The sequence below is a fragment of the Peromyscus leucopus genome, chromosome 1, assembly GCF_004664715.2.
Source record: "Peromyscus leucopus breed LL Stock chromosome 1, UCI_PerLeu_2.1, whole genome shotgun sequence".
Lineage (NCBI taxonomy): Eukaryota > Metazoa > Chordata > Mammalia > Rodentia > Cricetidae > Peromyscus > Peromyscus leucopus.
In genome coordinates, this window is record NC_051063.1 from 54224900 (window position 1) to 54247683 (window position 22784).

The 22784-nt window shown below is 40.4% G+C and overlaps 1 protein-coding gene across 1 annotated transcript; it reads right to left on the minus strand.

Moving 5' to 3' along the window:
* Window positions 1-7571: 7571 nt before the first annotated feature.
* LOC114683613 (solute carrier family 22 member 19-like) lies at window positions 7572-22755 on the minus strand. The gene is made up of 6 exons (XM_028857935.2): window positions 22503-22755; window positions 18562-18677; window positions 16765-16979; window positions 15386-15494; window positions 8917-9120; window positions 7572-7762 (listed from the first exon to the last, which is right to left on the minus strand). Exons 1-6 carry the CDS (start codon window positions 22647-22649, stop codon window positions 7702-7704), a joined length of 852 nt encoding a protein of 283 aa, XP_028713768.2. The 5' UTR covers window positions 22650-22755; the 3' UTR covers window positions 7572-7701.
* Window positions 22756-22784: the final 29 nt, after the last annotated feature.

A 22784-nucleotide genomic window follows, 5' to 3' on the forward strand; every position in this document is an offset into this window, starting at 1 on the left:
TCCAGTGGCCTCCAGTTGATCATCCTGTTTGCATGCCATAGCTTCAACCACCGTACTAGTAAGGGAAGCAGAAATGTTCACCTTAGACTAGAATCTCACTCTAATGGGTTCCCATACTGTGGAAACTCTCTTATGAGGGGTCAAGGGCTGGAATGCCCACATCACTCAATATTAAGAGTCTCTTACTTGAGCAGCCCCATACTAATTTCACTGCTGTACAGAATCTCAATCCTATGATATTGATGCCTGATGACAACTCTGATGTCCCATTCCATGGTGTGAGGACTTGCTGGAAATTTCTCAGGCCAGTTGCCTAGATCTCTGGGACACTTCCTTGTGTGAGGTAGAGGCTGATCACTTTACCCATGGAATCAGTCTGGTCATCAATAGATTCAGGAGAGCAGGGGCAGCAGTAACTACCTAATGGATCACCAAGTGGGCACCAGCCTTGTCACAGGGCACTCAGCCCAAAAGGCTGCACTGATTGTTCTCACTCAAGTTCTACACTGGGGAAAGGACAAGTGAGTAAACACACAGACAGCATCTATGTCTCTGCTACCCTTCATGTCCATGCCATGATTTATAAGGAGAGAGCTCATTAATTGTTAAAGGAAAAGTGTTAAAAACAGAGGAAGGTCTATCTCCTTGAAGTGACCTGGCTTTCCAAGAGGCAGCAGTCATCTATTGGACTGGACATCAAACAGCCAACACACCTGAAGTCAAAGAAATCAGAGGGCAGATCAGGATGTCCAACAAGCAGCAAAGATGCCTGTGGATCCCATTTCTGTCTTGGTCCTTGCCTTTCCACAGCTCCATCCCCAACCCATCTACCCCCAGAAGGAAGAGGAGCAGGCCCATTCCCAAGTTGGAACACAGGATCTGAGTGGGTGGTAGATCTTGACAGACTCAAGAATTATCCTCCTTGTGGCCCTCGTCACCTTCTGTGCATCAACTACACCAGATCACACATCTGGGTGCCACTACTGACTGAGTTACTGTTTTCTACCAGATTCTGCATCTCTATGAACCTTCAAGCAAATCACAAAGTATTTAGTACTTCCCTGATGTTTCTGCCATGATCGTACCAGCTGGCATGTCTGTTTAGGCCAGCCCTTCTTTTAACTTGAAGAGTTTACAGCTAGGAAAAATTGTTGATTACTTTTCTCTTCTGATAGCTTGTAAAGCACCTCCCAGTCCTTTGAATGCTAGCCAATAGGGATGAAACTTCCAGGCCAATCAACTTGCTTCATTTGTCCATGTTCTATGACTCAAGCATGTGGTATCATCAGAAATACGATCTTACTGGCAAGAGCAATCACATCAGCCTGTAATGTTTGGAGTCTATAGAATCTTACTGTCTCAAAATTCCAAAAGAACTAATTTCTGTCTCTGGGCTTTTTATTGGTTACTTTCTGGTGTCTAGTGGGAGAATTGTTGCCCTTTTATAGCCAAACTCTTTTACATTATCTTTTCAATACAAAAGAAAACAGACTAACATAGCATCAAATTTTTCAATTTTTACATAAATTTGAATTTTATTAAAGGTGTTTCAAAAATGTTGTTCATTATTCTTAATACACCAATTTGTCCTTCTATAAACTGTGGAAGATCCATGTTTTTAAACCTAATCTTTTGCTTTGTTACAGTTTGGATAAGGATCTCATAATTTCATCTGTAGAAGAATTGGTCCTTGGTGTTAGTACTTTTGTAAAGGTGCTGATAACTTTGTAAGTTTTGGTTTATTTTAGTTATGGTTTCTATTGCTGTGAGGAGACACCAGAGCCATGGCAACTCTTACAAAGAAAACATTTAATTGTGGTGTCTTGATTTCAGTTTCAGAGGATCAGTCCATTATCACCATGGCATGGCATGGTGGCAAGTAGGCAGTCGTGGTCTTGGAGGAGTAGCCGAGAGTCCTACATCTTGCAGGCAACTGGAAGTTGACTGAAACACTAGCAACATCCTGAACATAGGAAACCTCAAGTCCCACCACATAGTGTCACACTTCCTCCCTAGGGCCATCCCCACTCCAACAAAGTCATGCCTTCTAATAGTGCCACAGCCTACTAGATTATGGTGGCCAATTCCATTCCAACTACCACAGTTCTCATAGTCTATAACAGTCTCAAACTTATTCAGAAGTATAAAGTTCAAAGTCTCTTCTGAGATTGCTACAATTTCTTTTTTTTTTTTTTCTTTTTTTTTCTTTTTGGTTGTTTTTCGAGACAGGGTTTCTCTGTGTAGCTTTGCGCCTTTCCTGGAGCTCACTTGGTAGCCCAGGCTGGCCTCGAACTCACTGAGATCCGCCTGGCTCTGCCTCCCGAGTGCTGGGATTAAAGGCGTGCGCCACCAACGCCCGGCTGCTACAATTTCTTAATTGTAATCCCATGCAAAATTAAAATAAAAAAATATCACATACTTTTAACATAAAATGGATAAAATATATACATTACTGTAGATGTAACCAACCGTCTTATTAAATAAAAAACACAGAACCAATGTAAAAGAGAAAGCTGAGAGGTCAGAGCTCAGAGCTAAAATCTCACCCTTCCTCCTGTGGTGGTCCTAGCTCTCCGAAAGAGACCTATTTCCTGTGTGTATGTCTTTTCATAATCTTTTGTTCTGCCTTCTCATTGGTTGTAAACCCAAACACGTGACTACCTCGTCACTGTCTGTATGTACAGCCCTCCAGGTCTTAAAGGCCTGTGTCTCCAATGCTGGCTGTATCCCTGAACACACAGAGATCTACCTAGCTCTTCTACCAAGTGCTGGGATTAAAGGCGTGTGCCACCACTGCCACACTCTTGCTATGGCTCTAATAGCTCTGACACCCCCCCCCCCCCCCCCCCGCGCAACTTTATTAACATATAATCAAAATCACATTTCAGTACAATTAGAATACCACCACACATTACCATTCCAACATGGAGGGAAGACAGTGCAGAGAGGAAATACTGGAACAAAGCAAGACAGAAAACCAGTTGGGCAACCTCTATGTTCTGTATCTCCATGTCTGATTTCAAAATGTTTTCAGTTCTCCAACTCCTTTCATCCTTGTGGACTGCAACATACTTCTTTCTCTTGGGCTGGCTCTACTCCCTATTAGCAGCTCTCCTCATCAGGTATCCCATAACTCTGGCATCTCTAACATCTTGAGTTCTCCAAGGCAAGCCAGGCTTCAACTCCACAGCTTCATGCAATGGCCTCTCTAGCCCTCCATTCAGAGACACCCCTGACACATGCCTGGCCTCACCAGTTTTCCTTAATCTGAGGGGCAAATTCTATAATTTGCTTATTTTATCCTTAACTCTAAAGCCTAAACCATGTGGCCAAAACTGCCAAGTTCTGCTTCTTACTATGGCTGGAACATGCCCCTCTTGTTCAATTACATCTTTACTTATTTTCTATCTTTCGCTACCTAAGGGTGGCAGTCCTGAAACTGGATTTCTAGAACAGACTGGCCTCAAACTCGGAGATCTACTGGCCTTTGCTATACCAGTGTTGGTATTAAAGACATGCACCACCTCACCTGGGTCTAAGCTCTTCTTTAATTCCTTTTCACAAGTTGAAATCTGCTGGGTGGGATCTTGGTCTGAGGTCATCACTTCTTTATTCCATGTCTTAATCCATTTATCTCCTTGAACACCGGATTTAGCTCTATTCCAGTTCCTGAGCTTCTTTTCTTAATATGTAAATCTTATATTTTTATTTTCTCAGCTTGCAAATTATATATCTTTGTTAGAGTTACCACTAATATTCCCAAAACAAAGTCTAGGCTAGGCTGTTTTGAGATTTCTTCCGCCAATGGAATTAATCCTGAGGCTTCACTTTAGCCTCAGGCAGACTCTTCAGACAAAGGCAAAAAGCAGCCACATACTTCACCAAACTATTACAAGAATGATTTCCAGGGAAAATACTAAAATTCCTCTCCTCTGAAACATCTTGAGCCAGACCCCTGACAGTTTAAATCATTCTCAGTACTACTGTCTTCCATACTCCTAGTAGTGTGGGCCATTGAGCAGTGCTTAAAGCATTTCACTGCTTTCCTAACCCAAAGTACCAAAGTCCAAATTCCTCCAAACCAAAGAATGGTCAGGCCTATCAGAGCAATGCCCCAGTCCCTGGTATCAACTTCTGTCATAATTAGGGTTTCTATTGCTATGAATAGACACCATGACCATGACAATTCTTATAAAGGAAACATTTAATTGGGTGGCTCACTTACAATTCAGAGATTTAGTATATTATCGTCATGGTGGGACTTGGTGCTGGAGAAGGAACTGAGAGTCCTACATGTCTCAGGCATCAGGAAGTGGTCTGTGACATTGAGAGCAGCTACAGCATATTGGAGACCTCAAAGTGTGCCTCCACAGTGACACACTTCTTCCAACAATATCTCATCTCTCCAACAAAGACACACCTCCTAACAGAGCCACTACTATTGGGGGGCATTTTCTTTCAAACCACCACAGGGGTGTATTTGGAGGCAGAAGCTTACTGGGGCTCACCTTTGAAAGGAGTGTTTGGTTCTTGGCTTCTTTCCACTTTTATATTCTTGTCATTTTCCTCTTTCTCTTCTCTTCTTCTTTATTATCCCCCTGTCCCTCCTCATGCTCCTTCCCCACACACCTTACTGCCCACTGGAAATAAGTAGCTTTCCTTCAGAAATCCTTCTGCTGTTGTACACCACTTCACACAGGCCTTAGGTACTGCAGATAATGGCCAGGACTAGAAACCAGTGATAGGGTCAGCCATGACGATCTGTCTGAGGTACTTCATCAGAGCTAAGGGAAGATGGCCACCCTATACTATCCAGAAACTTGGCCATTGTCTCTGACTATAAAAATACTCTGTCAGAATTTCGTTTATATATTGTTACTTTCTTCACATCTTTCTTTTCAATTTTTTATTAATTCTTTGTGAATTTGACATCATGCACCCCAATCTCACTCAACTCCCCATCCCTCCGTATCTGCCTTCCACTCTTGCATCTCCCAAAAAAACAGACAGACAAACAAACAAAAACCTCTCCGGAAGCTGCCGTGTGTCTCAGGGTGTCACATAATATACCCTGTTGCCCAAGTTGCTTTACTTGCCAATGTTCATTGCAATGACTCATTGGACTGGTTTGAGGCCTCTGGCTTCTACTACACTATCGATATTATATTCTTAAGGGATTCTTCTCAGATATCTTGTTGTTGTCCTGTGTCATGGAGATCCTGGGCTAGTCCCTTCACATGCTCCAGCAGTTCTTAGATGGGGTAAATGTTAGAGTGTGCGTGGTAGCTGAGTTGGTCAGTCCATCTGCACTCCGGCACACAAGCACCAGGGCCAGTTCTCCTACTTTGCCCAGGTGAGGAGTCTGGCCAGCTCTCCTGCCTGTGGTAGCTATAAAGTGGTGGGGCCAGCCCTCCCATGCTATCAGGGCTATCTTTCTCTCACCTACATAACCAGAGCCAGCTCTCCAGCATTGCCCAGTGAGGGGGAGGACCAGCTCACCTGAGTGCCACAGCCAGCAAGAGGCAGGGCGATCTCTCCTGCTCTCACACCCTCAGGCTGACTCTCAGGGTCCCATGGCCCTATGGCCAGCTCTACTGTGATGCCCTGGTAAGGTGTGGGGCTTGTTGTATGGTATTTTGTTTGTGTTATGACAAGTAAAGCTTGCCTGGAGATCAGAGGTTGGAGCTTGCCACTAGTTAACCATAAAGCCTGGAGTGGTTATGGATGCTTTTAGTCAAACCACTTGGGAGGCTCAGTCTTTTAATCTCAGCACAATTGGGAGGTGGAGACAGGAACATAAGGTGGATGGAGACAGGATCTCGACCCCTTTGGTCAGAGGATCTGAGGAGGTAAGAAGTCTCTGGTGGCTGCTCCTTTGCTTCTCTGATCTTTCAGGTTATTACCCTGATATTTGATCTGATTTTTATTGATAAGACAAAATATATTCATGCTTCAGGGGCTTGCTCTCTGGCATGCTGCAGCTAGAAAACAGCAGAGCTCCCTAGTCCTCATGCCTTACAGGCCAAATTTCCCACAATGACCAGGTGAGAGGCAAGACCAGCTCTCCCAAGTTTACACATTCAGAGGTGGCTCACTGGTACCTATACCACCAAGTCCAGTTCTACATTGCTGCCCAGGTGAGGAGTGGGGCCTGATCTCCTAAGTGCTGCATCTGGCAAGGGGTGGGGCCAGTTTTCCCACTCTAAAGACCTGTTCCCCCACCAGCCATCGGTGGTTTCTCTTCCAAGCCCCAGTCACAACAGGGCCTACATGGGTTGGGGATAGCTCTCCCAAGCTCATGCCATCAGGGCCAGCTATCCCACATGGCCCAGGCAAGGGGTGAGGCCAGCTCTCCTGAATACTGCAGCTACAGAGGGGTCAAACCAGATCTTGCATATCCAGTGAAGGGTGGAGTCAGATAAGCATGGTACCAGGACATCAACATGGCTTCAGGTGGCAGCAGAAACCATGGAGTAGTGTATGTCCACTCAGCTTTTGGTGGTATCACATGCCATGGACATTAACACAGACTCTGGTTAAAACGGTGTCACTTTGATGATGGCACCTTCCTCATTTGTATGCCTTGAACCTTTCCACCTAGAACACACACAACAAATACCATCAACATGTAAATGAACCTGAAAGGACACAGAGAATAAAGTAGGACCATGGACCCTTGGCCCTCAGTTGCACCCCAGGCCCAGACATCCTTATAGAAGACCAGACAACAGTCATCCAAATGATCCCTGATGGCAACCCAGGCCTCAGTTATCAACATAGACCCCAGAAATGTAGGGCCTCAGATCCAAACATGATGCTTGGTAGCAGCTGGTCCTGGATGGAACCATGGCCTTCATGGTGGCAGCACAGACCATGGAGTACTGTATGACCTTTGGTGGTAACTCAGGCCATGGACATCAACACAGACTCAGGCTAAAGTAAGTCCTTGGATCCAGACGTGTCCCTCAGCAGTAGCCTGGACCAGGACATCACCATGACCACAGGAGGCAGCACTGGACACTCAGATCAATTTGGCCCCTGTTGACTGTAGGGCCCCCAGACATCTGAATGGCATCAAACAACAGTCCAGACCACAGATATCTGAGTGGTTCTCAGTGGCAACATGGGCCATGGACATCCACACAGATTGCAGATGTGGCAGGGCCATGGACCCGGACATGGCCTTTGTTGACAGCTCTGGTCCAGACATCTTCATGGCCTCAGGTGGCAGCACAGGCCATCAATCAGTGTGGTCCCAGCTAACAGTAGGGCCCCAGGACACCAACATGGCTTCAAGAGGCAGCAAAGGCTCCTCATATCTGTCTGTTCCTCACAGCCTTTGAACCTCCACCTCTATCCACAGCACATGAACTGCTATACTTCTCTTTTTCTCCCATCTCTACCACATACTCTGTCTTTCCCACGTCTCCATCACACATTTGTTCATTGTAGTGGCATCTGCTGCCCCAATCTGTGGGACGAGGGCAGGCACTTGTATATCATCTCCACATTTCTTACTGTGAATAATTATAGGTGTTTCATGTATAATAATTTAGTTAAATGGTATAAAATACAATCCATATTTGCATCAGCATTTATTGAAAAATTTGCTAGTAGCTAGGAATGCTCCTGGGACAGCACATTCTGAGTGACTTTTTTCATTATCCTGCTATTTGACCAGAGGCCAGTTCTCAGAGTTCCTTAAAACGGTGTCACTTTGATGATGGCACCTTCCTCATTTGTATGCCTTGAACCTTTCCACCTAGAACACACACAACAAATACCATCAACATGTAAATGAACCTGAAAGGACACAGAGAATAAAGTTATATCCTGAATTCATAAGAATAATCTCATCCTTCACCCATCATCTTTTGTAAAGTAAGATTCCTACCAAAGGATTTAAGTAAATCTGGGGAAATAAAAACCAACTCCTCCCTAGTAACCTCTAAGAGTCAGCTTTGATACTTACTACCTTGGTGGTCATAACATTCTCCAAGGAGGTTTGGAGGAAAAATGGCACAGGAAACACCCACATTTAAAAATCCTGCTCATTCTTTTTGTTTAATCTCATTATTGACCTTGTCATTCTTTCTGTTGTGAACTTTTCATACTTAATGAAACCAAGATGATCTGAATCTCACAGCAAAAATTCACTGTCACCTGTCTCTGGTTCTATTTCCTCTAAGTTACTGAGTGATCATGGCAGACCCCTAAGCCTCCAGAAACTGTCAGTTTCAAACAGCTTGACAGCACTCACTGGGCTGATAGATGATTCTGATTCTTAAGGATGAAATGCCATTTGTATTTGTGCATGCTTGTGAAATATAGGCAAGAACATCTGTTTCCTTGTTTAATGGATAAGCTCAGTGCATTGAGTGTTTTCTGCAAAAGAAGCAGGCCCTGAGTTCAAATCCTAGGAACTTATGTAAAAAGCTGGGCATGGACACAAATGCTTCTAATTGCAGTATTGTGGTACTCTTTGGTCACCATCCCTGCTCCTGGTTCATTGATGGAATCCTCAGAATGGGAAAAGAATGAGTTGAACATCTAATGCCCTTCTCTGGCCTTTGTATACATATATGCATTACACATGCACCACATTAACACATATGCTTTATGTGTTTTACATAAAGGCATAGTGGGCAGAAGACATCAATTTGCCTATTTATCAATAAATCTCCTAGTACATCCTAGTAGAGCTGGTCTTTGTGTTTAGGGAAATCCAAGCCCATTTACATCTACTTTATGAAGGGATACAGGATAGACTCCTATACCAAACTCAAGGACCACATGGGAAAAAGCCTAATTGTCTGATTCATTGGAAGAGAGATGGTCTGAATACTATTTTGCTTTCCACATCATAGACCATTGACATACAAGTCCCCTTAAGTGGGAGGTAGAGGTGTTACTCACTCATTTTCTACATCTTGAATGGAGTCAGGCAGAGGTTGGTTCTTGGTCTCAGGAAGGAGAAGAGGAACAAAGCCAGCAAGGATAGAGATGGCTCCATAGATGATCCAGGGTAAAGAGTCAGAGTACATCATGAGGGTCATTAAAACTGGAGACATAGCTGAACCTACATTTCCAGCAATACCAATGAGTCCTACTGCCCTTGCCCTTGGAAAATAAAACATAATTCAGAAAGCAATCTAGCAAACTGGAACTTAATATATTTGTGATTACATTAACCATGATTCAATGTGCAGAATAATTTAACTTAAGATTTTTGTTACTTGCTTTGGAAATTTCTGTTTTATTTGATAGTAATTTTGTCAAGGTCATAGTATAAAGTCATTTATAACGTGCTCAGAAAAATAAATACCACATGTGTTCTCTTACATGTAGATCTTACATTTTAGCTTTATGGAAGTGTGTGTGTGTGCGTGTGTGTGTGTGTGTGTGTGTGTGTGTGTGTGTGTGTGTGTGTGTGAGATATGGGTGTAGGAATGTCAACAGGAAGGAAGCAGAAAAAAATCACTAAAGGAGAAGAGATTAGGTGTTTCTTTAGGACCAGAGAGTAGCAGGTGTCCAGGTTTCCAGTTTCTCAGGAAGACTGAGCTCTGGGCAACCAACCTTAAGTTTCTAAGAGATAATAGATCACCAGGTGATAAGATCTCTAGCTACAACAGGACCAGAGAGCACAAGGCACTCAGGCTTCCCATTATTGCAGGGTCACAGAGGAATCTGCAACCTGATCTCCAGCCCAGTGCTCTCAGAGTTCAGTGCAGAGCTTTGTCTCCAGTGTTCCCAGCATCCCTTGAGAAACTGGAGCTTTGGTTTTAGTCATCTCTGAGGTCATTATGGGTGCAGCGTTCTGAAGTTTCCAGTGTTAAAGGTCACTCCAGGACCAAGAGTCTATATTTCTGTAGTCCTATAGTTTACTTTGGCCTGTGGTGCCAACCACATCCCTCTGATAGCAGACAGATTTCATTTCTTAAGTTTGGTATCTTGCCTCCAGCAGGTTCATAGAATCTAAAAGGCCAAGATTTGATTCCAGCTGGTCACTTTGGTGCTTAGTATCCAGCCCCACCCTTGGTCCTCAGGCACACAAACATGACAACTTTATCAACTCATTCAATATCATCATGTTTCATCAGTCCTCATAGCTGAATGCCATGTAGACATTCCTCCTAGAAGAAGCACTAGAACAGCATATCCCAATAGGATCTGGGACATGTCCAAGAGGCCAAGCCCAAGAATTCATGGTATAGAAGAAGAAAAAGAAAAATGAAATGGAATAGACAGACCATTAAGTGAATTATAGCAGAAAACTCCCCAATGTACAGAAGGCAGATATCCAAATTCAAGACGTGTGTAAAACTCCAAACAGACAAAATAAAAGAAGAAGTACTCCATGATATATTATAGTCAGGATGTCAAAATACAAGTAACGAAGGAATCCAGAAAGCAGCATGAGAAATGCCTCCACTCACACACAAAGGCCCCAGAGCAGAATTATCCCAGACTTTTAGCCAGCAACCAAAATGTCAGAAGAGCATCAAATGAAATATTCCAAGCTTTGAAAATAAGCAAGTGTGAGCCAAAAACAATACAGCCAGTAAATTTATCTTTCAAAACTAATGGAGAAATGAGGGCATTTCAAGACAAATACAAATTCAAGTGATTCCTGGCAACCAGGCGAGCAATGCAGAAAGTTCTTAGTTAATGATTTGCAAGGAGGAAGAGGAGAGGCAGTTTTTTTTCAAGTGATTACATTCATGCTCACACTTAATCAAAAGCACAGATGAACAACAAAGAGTTTTTTCTTTCAAAAAGTTAATAAGATCAACAAACTCCTAGCTAATCTGATTGAAACAAAGGGGGAGAAGATGAAAATTAGTAAGATCAGTGCTCAGAAGGGTGTCATTGCAACTGATTCCAGTGAAATACAGAACATCATTAGAACTGATTGCAAAAACTTATTCTCTGAAAAACTGGACAATCCATAAGAGGTAAATGAACTTCTAAATGAATATCAGTTGCCAAAATAAGGGCCTGAGACATGAAAACATAAACAGATCCATCAAAGGCAATGAGATTGGAGCTGTTATTAAAAGTCTTCTTTCAAAGTAAAGGTTAGGACCAGATGGATTCACTGCTGAATTCATTAAACTTTCAAGGAAGACACCAGACCCATCCTTCTTAATTTGTTCCATAAAATAGAAAATGAAGGAAAACTGCAAAATCCATTTAATAAATCTAGTAATATCCTGCTATCATGTAAAAACACCACAAAAGGAAGAAAAAAATAAGAAAACTGGAGACCAATTTCTTGGATTAACATATGAAAAATCTTTTTTTAAACCTTTCTTTGTTTTTTATTTAGAGATTTTCTATTCATTTTACATATCAACCACAGATTCCCCTGTCCCCCTCTACCCACCTCCCCAAGCCTTTAGCCTCAAACCACCCCCATTCCCATATCTTAAGATAATACTTGCAAACTGAATTCAGGAATACATGAAGAAGATTGTATATGATGACCAAGTGGATTTCATCCTAGGAAGGCAAGGTTGGTTCAAAATATGTAAGTCAAAAATATAATACACTATATAAATCAACGGAAGGACAGAAATCACATAGTTACTTCAGTTGATGCTGGAAAGGCACTTGACAAGTTCAGTATGCTTCAATGATAAAAGTTCTGGAAACTTTAGGAATATATGGAACATACCTCAAAACAATAAGGGCTAAATATAATAATTACATGGAGAAAAACTGAGAGCAATACTTCTAAAATCAAGTATGATACAAGAATGCACATACTGTTCTCTCTTATATAGTGCTTGACGTTTTACCTATAGCAATTAGGACAAGAGAAACACATAAAACAGGTAATAACATCAGTAAAGGAAGAAGTCAAGTTGTCCCTATTTGCATATGACATGATTCTTTACTTAACAGATTGTGGATACCCACAGAGGCTTCCTATTAAGACCTTACTCAAGGTCAGAAAATCTGAGCTTGCTTTACCTAGTAGGGCTGCATAATGAAATGATTTGGCCACAGGCATGGTTACCAGGTGTGCTGAACGGTCTGCACTTGGCTGTACATTGTGGTTTGATCTTGAAAGGGGGAGGTCTTTTGCCTTGCCTCTTGGTATTGTATAAAAAGCCCCTTGGAATAAATCTTGAAGTGAGTGGGTATTGACCCCGGTCTTTAAGGAAGCTATCCTGTGTCTCTGTCTTTCTTATTGTCTCTTATCTTTCTATCTAATATTTCCTCATTCTCCTCTCCTTCTCCCAAGAACCTTTTGACAGGTCAGAGCTGGACTCTGACAGACCCTGACAAAAGATCTTAAAATCTACCAGGAAACTATTTGACTTACTAAATACTTACAGTGATGTTGCAGAACAGAAATCATTATAAAAATTCAGTAGCTTTTATTTATATATTCAGTGTACTCTCAGTGAAAGAAACTAGGAAATATATCCCATTCAATATAATTCCCCCCAACAAGATTTAGGAATATATCTAACCAAAGATGTGAAAGACCTCTACAATGAAAATTAAAGGTATGAAGGAAATAAAAGAAGCTAGATGATTGGAAGACATTTCATGTTCCTGAGTTAACAGAATTAATATTGTGGAAATGGCCATAGTACTAAAATTAATTTACAGGATAAATATAATACCTATCAAAATTCTAGTGTTATATTTCACATGTTTAGAAAAAAACTATACAAGAATTCATATGGCTCCACAGAGGCTGTGAATATTGAAAGAAATCCTAAGAGTAAGAATAATGCTGGGGGTATTCCAATACTCAGTCTCATATTACACTATAGAGCTATAGTGAAAAAGACTGCCTGGGACTCACATAAAATCAGACAGAGAAGACCAGTGGTAAAGAATAGAGGACATGGAAATAAAATGACAAAACTGTGCTAAAAAACAAAGTGAGTTTTGACAAGGGAGGAAGCAATTAACACTGGAAAAAGGATAACCTATTCAACCAAAGGTGCTGGCCAACTATCAGCAGAAGAATAAAACTTGATTCTTTCACTTAGTGCAAAGATCACTTCAAAATTGAATAAACACCTCTAACTTTAAACCTAAAATCTGAAATGTCTAGAACACACATAAGGGAGACCATTTAAGCTACTGAGGCAAGCCAACTTTCCAAACACCAATAGAACACCAATGGCACAGAATTGAATCCTGTTACCAACAGATGAGACTAAGTGAAAATATGATTTCTGCACAGCAAAAGAAATGATTAGCAGAGTAAAGAGGCAGCCTGCAGCTTTGAAGAAAAGCTTTACCAGCTACACTTCAGAAAAATTTGGAATATGCAGAATTTATAAAGTGCAGAAATTAAACACCAAATAAATAAACCTGTACGTCGACAAATGGGCAACTATACTGAATAGAAAGTTTTTTAAAAAGAAAGAAAGAAACACAAATGGCCAATAGTATTTTAAAAGATGTTCAGTATCCCTAGTGGTATAGGAAAGACAAATTTAAACTACTTTGAGATATCACCTCACCTTGATCAGAATAACTATCATCAAGAAATCTGACAACAAATACCTGAGAAAATGTGCTGAGAAAGCATCACCGATTCACTGTTGGTATGGGGCAAATTAATACAACCATTGAGGAAATCAGTTTGGAGATTTCTCAAAAATTAAGTCTATAACTACCAAAGGACCTAGCAATTGCACTTTTGGACACAAACCCTTGCACCTCCACATTCTGTTACAGAAATATCTGCACCGTCATGTATATTGCTGACATATTTATGATAGGAAAGAACTGGAATGAAAGTAGTTGTTCTGGAACAGTTGAATGGTTAATGAAAATGTGCTGTATAAATACATATAAAACTGGAATCCTATTCTACCCTCCAGAAAAATGAAATTACAGCATTTGTAGGAAAACGGATAGACTTAGAATGTATGACATCACACAGTTCAGATAGAAAAAGGTACATGTTTGTGGTTGATATATTGTGCACCCCAATAAACTTCTCTGGGGTGAGAGAACAGAAGAGCCACTAGATAGACATAGAAGCCAGGCATGGTGACTTGAGATCTCATGTCTTGCTTGGGAAAGACACATGCCTTTAATCCTAGGAAGTGATGGCAGGAAGCAGAAAGGTATCTACCGTGTGAGGACCAGGACCTAGAGACTTTTTAAACTTTTAGCTTTTAGCAGAAGTTTAGCTGAGATACATTCGGATGAGGACTCAGAGGTTTTCAGTCTGAGGAAACAGGATTGGCTGAGAAGTTGGCAAGGTGAGGTTGATTATGGCTTGTTCTGTTTATCTGAATTTTCAGCATTCACCCCAATACCTGACCCCGAGTTTTCTATTAATAAGTCTTTTAAAAATTTGTGTTACACATGTTATCCCTCATTTTAAAACTGTAGTCAATAATTTATATATATCTATATGTAACAAGTGTATGTGTATGTACAGTATAACAAGTAGAAAAGAGAATGAGACAGATGTAATATTAGGGAATGAGGAAGGAAGGAATTCTTGTAATGGACAGGAGATATAAAAGAGGATATAAAGGTATCATTTGGTTTTGTCAGTTCTAACTGTGCCATAGACTATTTTCATTTTTGGTGGTGGATGAATACAGAAAACTTTCTAATAGTGAAAGTGTAAAATTGAATGTGAAGGTCCACAGCTCCAGAATTGTTATTCTAACTGGATAGAAGCTCATTGAAATGCATATATTTTGGATCTGGCTAATTTTTGTGTGTGATGTTCATTGTGTTTGCAAAGACTTTTTTATAATAAAATTTAGAATGTTAAAATGATAAAAGAGAGGGGAGTTTGGTAGCACACTTTGAACTGAAATGACGAGGACAAGGGGTTCCACTGGCAGGAAGAAGGGCTTGCAGAAGAGGGAACAGAGGGATGAAAAAGCATTTGTGAAAATGTGATGACCAGATCCATTACTCACACCCACTTTACGGCACGTACATGAGCACATGCAGGGGTGCTCGAGTGCATGTGTGCATGTGTGCGTATGCACACACACCCACACACATGAACACAAAGATGGGATGGTAGATGTGGCAGCAACTGAGAATAAGGAATTCAGCATAAATGGCATGTAGGTAAGAGTGATAGAGGGTAAACACAACCACAGTGCAGTCTATATCTGCATGAAATTGCTAAAACAAAATAAATGTCATAAAAACCTAATTATACATGAAAGGGACAGAGGTCTTATTTCTCATAACACTTATGTTTTAGGTGGCTCCAAATATTCCCATGATGTCTTTATTAGTGAAAACAGCTGGTTCACAGCTGGACTTAATCTATCTTGCAAAAAGCAAACTTCTGAGAAACTTTGGTCACTCTTGTAATCACTACTATTGATTGCTGTTGATAACTGCCCAGTGTTTACACCAAGTCATGTACCTGATCACGGTGGGGAGTAGCTCATTTGAGTGTAGTCTATTACTGCTAGCAATCACAGCAGAATTTGCTCCTGCCAGTGTTATCAAAACTGTATGCAGAGTCCGCATTTCTGTGGAGAGGAAAATCAGGGACAGTGTCATTCTGAGGTAAAGAAATTCACTTTCCACTTGTAAGTAGGGAATACAGAGTGGAGAAACTGCAAGAGTAAAAGTCCTCAGTGGGTAATAATTTAAGGAAGGTGACCTATCTGCAAGCACTGGTTTATGGAGAGTCAACACTGTGGTTCACTGTATTCCTACACCTGGTATCTCTGACACATTTCAGAAGTAGAGAGCTTGATGAATCAAGGAGATACTCATCGACTTCCCTGTTTTCTACCCAGCATCTCACTGTCCTTCCTACAGAATGTAGGGCAGTCATGGGGAAATTTCAGAGGACTGTGTTCTCATTTGAACACTTAGCAGGAATGTGCCATGGATAAGAATGAGGGAAGGTGAACCTGACCATAGTATATTCTATCTACACCTGCATGAATGTCAGAAACAAAAGTAAATGTTATAAAAAAAATAATAACAATTAGAAGAATAGATGTTGCATATCTCGTGGCACTTGCATTTTGGGTGACTCCAAATATTCACATGAGATATTTATTCATTTTCTATTTCAATATGGTAGAAGAGTGTCATGGAAGGAGAGACGTGGGCAAGTTGGGAATCAGTTTGAATTGAAATGGTGTTTCAAGATTCAAGAATAAGGGCGTTGCTGCTGACATTCAAGAGTTGTGCAGGTTTTAAAACATACCACAGTCCCGAGCTTCAGCAAAACCTGAGGACTGCCTGGGAACTGTGCTCCTTGCCCACATTCACATAACACCCACCACCAGCTTCAGCCTGGCAGTCCTGCTGCCTAGACCACTCTGGGACAGAGAATGTAACAGTACATTTAGATCATTTTGGATCAGAATAGTAAGAGCTGAAACCTACATGACTGCTATGAAAATGTCATTGAGAATGAATGAGGGAGGGGTAGATGTTTGAGAGGGATTGGAGAGAGGATAATGAAGCAGAAATGATGTCATTACATTTTAATTAAAAATGTAATTGAACAATGAGTAAATGATCTATTATTGACCTGTAGAAACTTGGGAATAAATGGCTTCAATGTTCCAGATACTTCTTGAATGTACTAGACTTTTACATATTTAAACCAAACTTACTGACTTTGGCTTTTCTCTCAGTGTCTGAATGGAGGAAAGTTTCCTAAATGCCTGCTTTCGAAAAATCTCTGGATTTTTTTTTTTTCTGGTAAGTAGGAGCTGAAAAACACTGATGAAAGGGACTGGATATTTTTTTCCCTCTTATCATACACTCTTTATTCACCTTCAGGAACAAACACTGTAGCCAGGATGGTGATTCCAAACAGGAAACAGAGGAATAGTTGACTTAGTCTACGGCCAATGTGGTTCAGTAGAAACATTCCAGCAACACAGGCTGGGATGGACATTACAGCAGAGAGACATTGCATTAGGAAGACATTACTCTTCAGGTGTTGGAGATGGATGTTGAAGCCAAATACAGGGATTGCTGTTGTAAATCTGTAAGAAACAAAGAGGAGGGTCACATCATACTACTTACAGTTGACGTCCAAAGCCAAGAATATGATTATCCCAAGAAGATGGTGTTAGTTGTTAACATATGATGGCCTATCTTTATTTTGACCTATTTGTATTTACTTGAGTGATAATGTAATAATCATCATAAAATCATTGTATCCTGACAGGACATATTATTCTTTGATTTTTAAGGAGAGGCAGAGTATTTGTGGAATGCATGTTAGATCCAAACAGGTTTTTAGAGTTTTTTTTCTCCAACATGATCTTAGTGAAGGGTATAACTTTTTTTTTTAACTTTAAAAACATTTTCTTAATTTTTTGAGAAGTACATGCAATGTATTTTAATGATATTCTTCCCTAATTCTTCCTTACAATTTCTTCCTAGTCCACTTACACATCCTGACCACTCCCAGCTTCAAGGCTTCTTTTCATTAAAAACAGGTATATATATATATATATATATATATATATATATATATATATATATATATATTTTTTTTTTTTTTGGTTTTTCGAGTAGGGTTTCTCTGTGTAGCTTTGCGCCTTTCCTGGAACTCACTTGGTAGCCCAGGCTGGCCTCGAACTCACAGAGATCCGCCTGCCTCTGCCTCCCGAGTGCTGGGATTAAAGGCGTGCGCCACCACCGCCCAGCGTAAAAAACAGGTATATTTTAATATTACATATTTTGATTAAATCCCCCCCAACTCCTCCCAGTTCTTCCTTACTTTCCCTTCCATGAAGGTCCACACCATTTCTGTCTCTTTTTAGAAAGCACACAGGCATTTAAGGAATCATAATAAACTAAGGTGAGATGAAACAAAAATAGGTCTGAATAGGACAAAGGAGCAGATAGAACAAAAGAGCAAAAGAGTAAAGCACAAGAAACATACAGATACAGAGACACACATGTTCACACACACAGGATCCTATACAAACACTGGAAGCCATAATGTATACACAAATGATCTATCTGTAGGATTAGAAAAATGCCCTGACACAACCATATGAAACAAAAAACCCTCCAGATACCATTGTGTGTGTGTTTTTTTTTTTTTTTTTTTTTTTTTTTTTTTTTTTTTTTTTTTGTGTGTGTGTGTGTGTGTGTGCTGGCCATGTACTGTTGGGAATAGGGCCTACCCTAAAGAGTGGTTTGTTTCCCTAGTGAAACTCCATTGAAGAAAACTAAGTTTTCATTTGCAAGTGGACTGGGTCCTTTAGTGGGCTTTCCCCAAGTCAGGATATTATCACTTTACATTTGTATATATTACTGATATGTAAATATGTGTGTAATTTACATTAAACATTTTATTTCCTTTGAAATGGAGAATGACGAATTGCAAATGCAGAGAAGTCTGGAACATGATTGAAGATTCATCATGAGTCTGCATTGACAACTCTGCCAGGGTGCTGTAAAACATACCCCTCGTTCTATAATTAGTTCTGTGCTTCTATATTCCAAACCTCTAGAATACCACCAGATACAGAAATCCCTCATTTTTTCTTCAACTCTGAGTTGGGAAAATTCATTTCTCTGTTGTTTTAAGAGTCACTGTATGAAGCCTACCTCAAAAGGCACAGGATAAACACACGCTTTCGCAAGTTGGGGGTGCGGAATAAGTCACGCAGAGAAGGTTTTGTTTGTGTTGCCTCCAGCTCTTCCCTCATGGTGGTTCTCACAACCTTTAGCAAGAGCATCAAGAACTGTTTAGTTTGCACAAAATGATGAGCATTTTCGAACATACTGGGCACTCACAGAATGCCAGGTCAGAATCTACTATGTATTGTTGTTTTTAACTCTTTCCTTGGGAGGCCTGCCACCCAGCTCCGAGATAAATCCCACAAGGAGGCTTATTTTTAATGATCAATATCTTGCCTTAGCTTTGCTTAGTTTCTGGCCAGCTTTCCTTAACTTAAAATAACCTGACTACCTTTTACCTCTGGGCCTTTCTATTTCTCTAACTTCGTTAAGTGTGACTTTTACTCTGTTGCTTGCTGTGGAGATGGGAGGCTGGCCCCTGGGGTCCTCCTCCTATGTCTGCTCGATCTCCACCTCTCCTCCCAGTCTTCTCCTTCTCTATACACTCTCTGCTTACCAGCCCCATCTATCCTTTCTCCTGCGTTGCTGTTGGCCAGTTTTTTTTTTTTTTTTATTAAACTATCAGGTGTTTTACACAGGCATGGTAACACAGCTTCACAGAGTGAAACAAATATTCTTAAAATTTTCTAAAATATTCTAAATATTCTGAAATATTCTACTGCAACTACTTCTGTCTAGTGAAAAACACAGACATCAGGGGACCTATGGCAAGCATAATAAAATGTTAAGAATTGAGAGCCAAGGAGATAAAGGAAACGTTTGTATTTCTAGAGAGAACCTTTTAAACAGTAGTTGGCTACAGAATGTTGACAGCAAGTACAGAGTTATTATTCTGGTCCAAATCTCCATTCATATCATAATGAATTTGAATGACATAGCATCTTAGTATGGTTCTCTGATTTGTGCATTCACATGAGTATGTGTGCATGTGTGCCTGTTTTCTTTGATTTATTCCTTTTTGTCTCATTCTTCTCTAATGATCATTCCATGTTTATTCATTCCCATCACTGATGGAAAAATAGACACAGAAAAATGAATTCCTCTCAAGGTCTTTATGTCCATTTTGGAATCCTGATATTTGAAAGAATACATAGTGTGATATTGAGATGCTGGGTCTCTGGCTGGTTGTATGTTCAGAAGCTGAGGAGCTCTCAGGAGGTAAAGCTTACCTCATGGGGAGCCTTTGAAGGTGGTAGCTGTCTGTGGTTAGGGCTAAGCTTCTTGGCCCAAAATGATGTGATGAGTGTTTGCCACAAAATCCTGTCTCAGTATTACCATGCCTGTTCATGATTAACTGAATGTTGTGAATCCGTGATCTCAAATCCTTTTTATTCCATTTTGTTGTTTCTGTCATGAGGTTTGGTCACATCGATCTTGGTCACAGCAAAGCAAATGTAGCCAACAAAATAATTCAGTGCCATATATGCAGTTGTTATTCGTAAAAATCTGACCATGGTGTAGACCATGTGTTGTGATTTGGTGGTGGATTTTTAGAGAGTTTTCAGAGGCAGGTTAGAGAGAATGTTTCTTTGGAAGTTCACTATACTGAAATGCTGATACAAATCTTAACAGTGAAGGCCTTCTCCGTGAGATTTCAGATGAGAAAGGGCACATCATTGAGTATTTGGGTGGAGGACATTCATCTTTCCCTTTTGAGGAACAACAACAACAAATTCTGGCAGTATTCTGACCATGTTCTGAAAATGTGAGTGAGGCTGAATCAAAGCAGTGCACTAATTTATTTACAGAGAAAATTCAAGACTGCACAGCATTTTGGATATAACATGGTGAAGAAGAGGGAGTCATGAGTGCCTATGCTGAGCTAGGTTTCTGTTTATGTACTCTGAGACACAAGTTCATGGCTGGTCTTCTGTTCTTTAGAGTGGATATTCCCTCCTCAGTTAACATAATCAGGATAATCCCACAGAGGGGTGGCCAGAAGCTGAACTAAAAACTAAGTCATCCCTCACAGATGTGCCTGGAGGTTTTCTCCTAGATGATCTTGTTGAGCTGACAATCAAAATTAACCACCACAGCTCTATTTTTTGTCAGCTTCACATCAGAACACATCACCTTTGAGCCATAACTTTCCAACTCTTATCTCCAGGTTCTGATAGGAATTAGTCGATGGAGTTACACAAATAATTTAAAAGTCCAGAATCCAAGGTTCATCTGAGACTCAAGAGAGTCTCTTTTTTCCCCAGTGCCCTGTGAAATACTTCTTTATTTTGAACATCAATAAAATATGTCAACAATGCTTTTCCCTTCATAATTCAAACTTTTATATAATAAACTAGATGTTTTACTTCTAGTATTCAAGGGAACAGAATAAATGTTCCTATTTTAAAAAAGAAGTGCGGGGATATAAGAACAAATGACTGTTCCTATGCAGGACTGAACCTCAGAAATGAAAACATTTAATACTGAAGGTCCATGTCTGGCATCTGGGGCTCATAATGGAATCTTCTAAGCACTAAAAAATTAAGTAGTCTTTAAATATCTTTGTTCATGGCCATAGATTAGTGCTGCTGTCAGCCTTAATATCTTAAAAAAATCTTTTTTGTATTTAGTGAGTATCAGTCATTGAAGACTCACAATTGTCAAAGTAAGTGACTGTTCAGTGTTTATCTCCAAGGTAAATGTCTCTGTCACCCCCTTCCAGGTTACAGAAACATCATGGAAAAGGGGAAGAAAGGTCTAGAAGAAGTGGTGGAAAAATGTGTGATTCCATCTTACAGACATTGGACTATGAACTTTCATCAGCTGTGGTTACCTGCATAAGACTTGCCAATTTAATGACAGTCAATATACCGTCTGTGGGGGTAGATGGTGTATTTTTGTTAAAATGGCGGGAGAGAGGCCTTGGTGGGTTTGAGCCGATGTGCTCCATGGCAGGTGAAGGAGATATGTCATGTAGACATGGCCGACAGCAGGCAAGGGGCATGGCAGAAAGTCACCCACACCATGCAGACACAACACCCACATGTAATGCTTTATTGGGGGAAAGTGAGAAGGGGGAAGAGAGGGAGAGGGAGAGAGAGAGAGAGAGAGAGAGAGAGAGAGAGAGAGAGAGAGAGATTGAAGAGAGGGTAGAGAAAGAGAGTGCGAGTCAGGAAAGGAGAGAAGAGAGGTTTGAGAGACAGAGACACAAAGAGAGATAGAGGTGTGTGTGCCTTTTTGACAAGCGAAAGGAAGGAAGAGAGAGATAGATAGGGGAGTTTCTCTTAAAGAGGACTTTACATAAGATGATGTTGTCAGGATGCTTGGCGGGTCCCCAAGGGGCATGTCTGAATGCTACCATTATTGAGAGAACAGCTGAGGAGCCCCATCTCCATTTCACAACCGGTATGTAGTCAGTCATTGTTAGTGCATAGGGGCTCATAAAGCCATACTCCCTCCTGAGGATATATTGGCAGCTAATGGTTGCTGAGAGAGAAATAGACATTTCTTCAGTCATGTACCCACATCTAAGTGGTTCATGTTCCTGTAGGTAAATCCTCAATATGTTTCTGTAAATGACCTAAACTAGACAAATTAGATCACAAAAAAGAAGATACAAAAAGAGAGGCTAGGATACTAGAAAGTAGAAATAGGACTAGTTAGAAGTATACGAGAATCATTAGGTTTGGTAATAATGAGGGGGTATAAATAAATCAATGTATTATATGCATGTAAAAAATTTCAGACTTAATGCAATATGTATAACTTATATATCCTAATAAAAAGTTTAAAAGTGAAATGAAATGAAGTGTTTTTCTTTTTTGTTTGTTTGTTTTTACAAAGTCTTCTTTGAATGAAAGAACTGTATTCAATGATTTAATGATGGCACATTGTTTCCTGGGTATTAACTCATACACATATCAAGCTTGTGTTTACTTTATGTCATAAGAAGCTTGCATTATGCTTACCTCCATGGTCAGTGCACCTCCAGAATTCTTCACTCCATTCTTGCATGCAACTCTTCTAAGTTCCTGTAAGCCCTTCTGGGGTTTGTTGGTCACAATCAGCCACCTAGCTGACTCTGACAGCCACCTAGTCAAGAAGATATTGTTCATAAATTCTCACGAAGTAATTTTCTATACTAAATATTCTTGAATAGTTGTGTTAAAATGAATACCTATCAGTTATTCAGTTATAACAAAATGTATAATCTTACATCATGAGGTTCGTTGCCTAGGAAAACAGGAAGT

Excerpts from the sequence above, each read along its gene's own strand:
- LOC114683613 (XM_028857935.2), bottom strand. The coding sequence starts at position 22,649 with ATGAACAATATCTTCTTGACTAGGTGGCTGTCAGAGTCAGCTAGGTGG. Across the intron at positions 18,678-22,502 it reads GAGGTGCACTGACCATGGAG|GTTGTGAGAACCACCATGAG; the intron begins GTAAGCATAATG and ends CTCTTGCTAAAG. Across the intron at positions 16,980-18,561 it reads TTTATCCTGTGCCTTTTGAG|ATTTACAACAGCAATCCCTG; the intron begins GTAGGCTTCATA and ends TGTTTCTTACAG.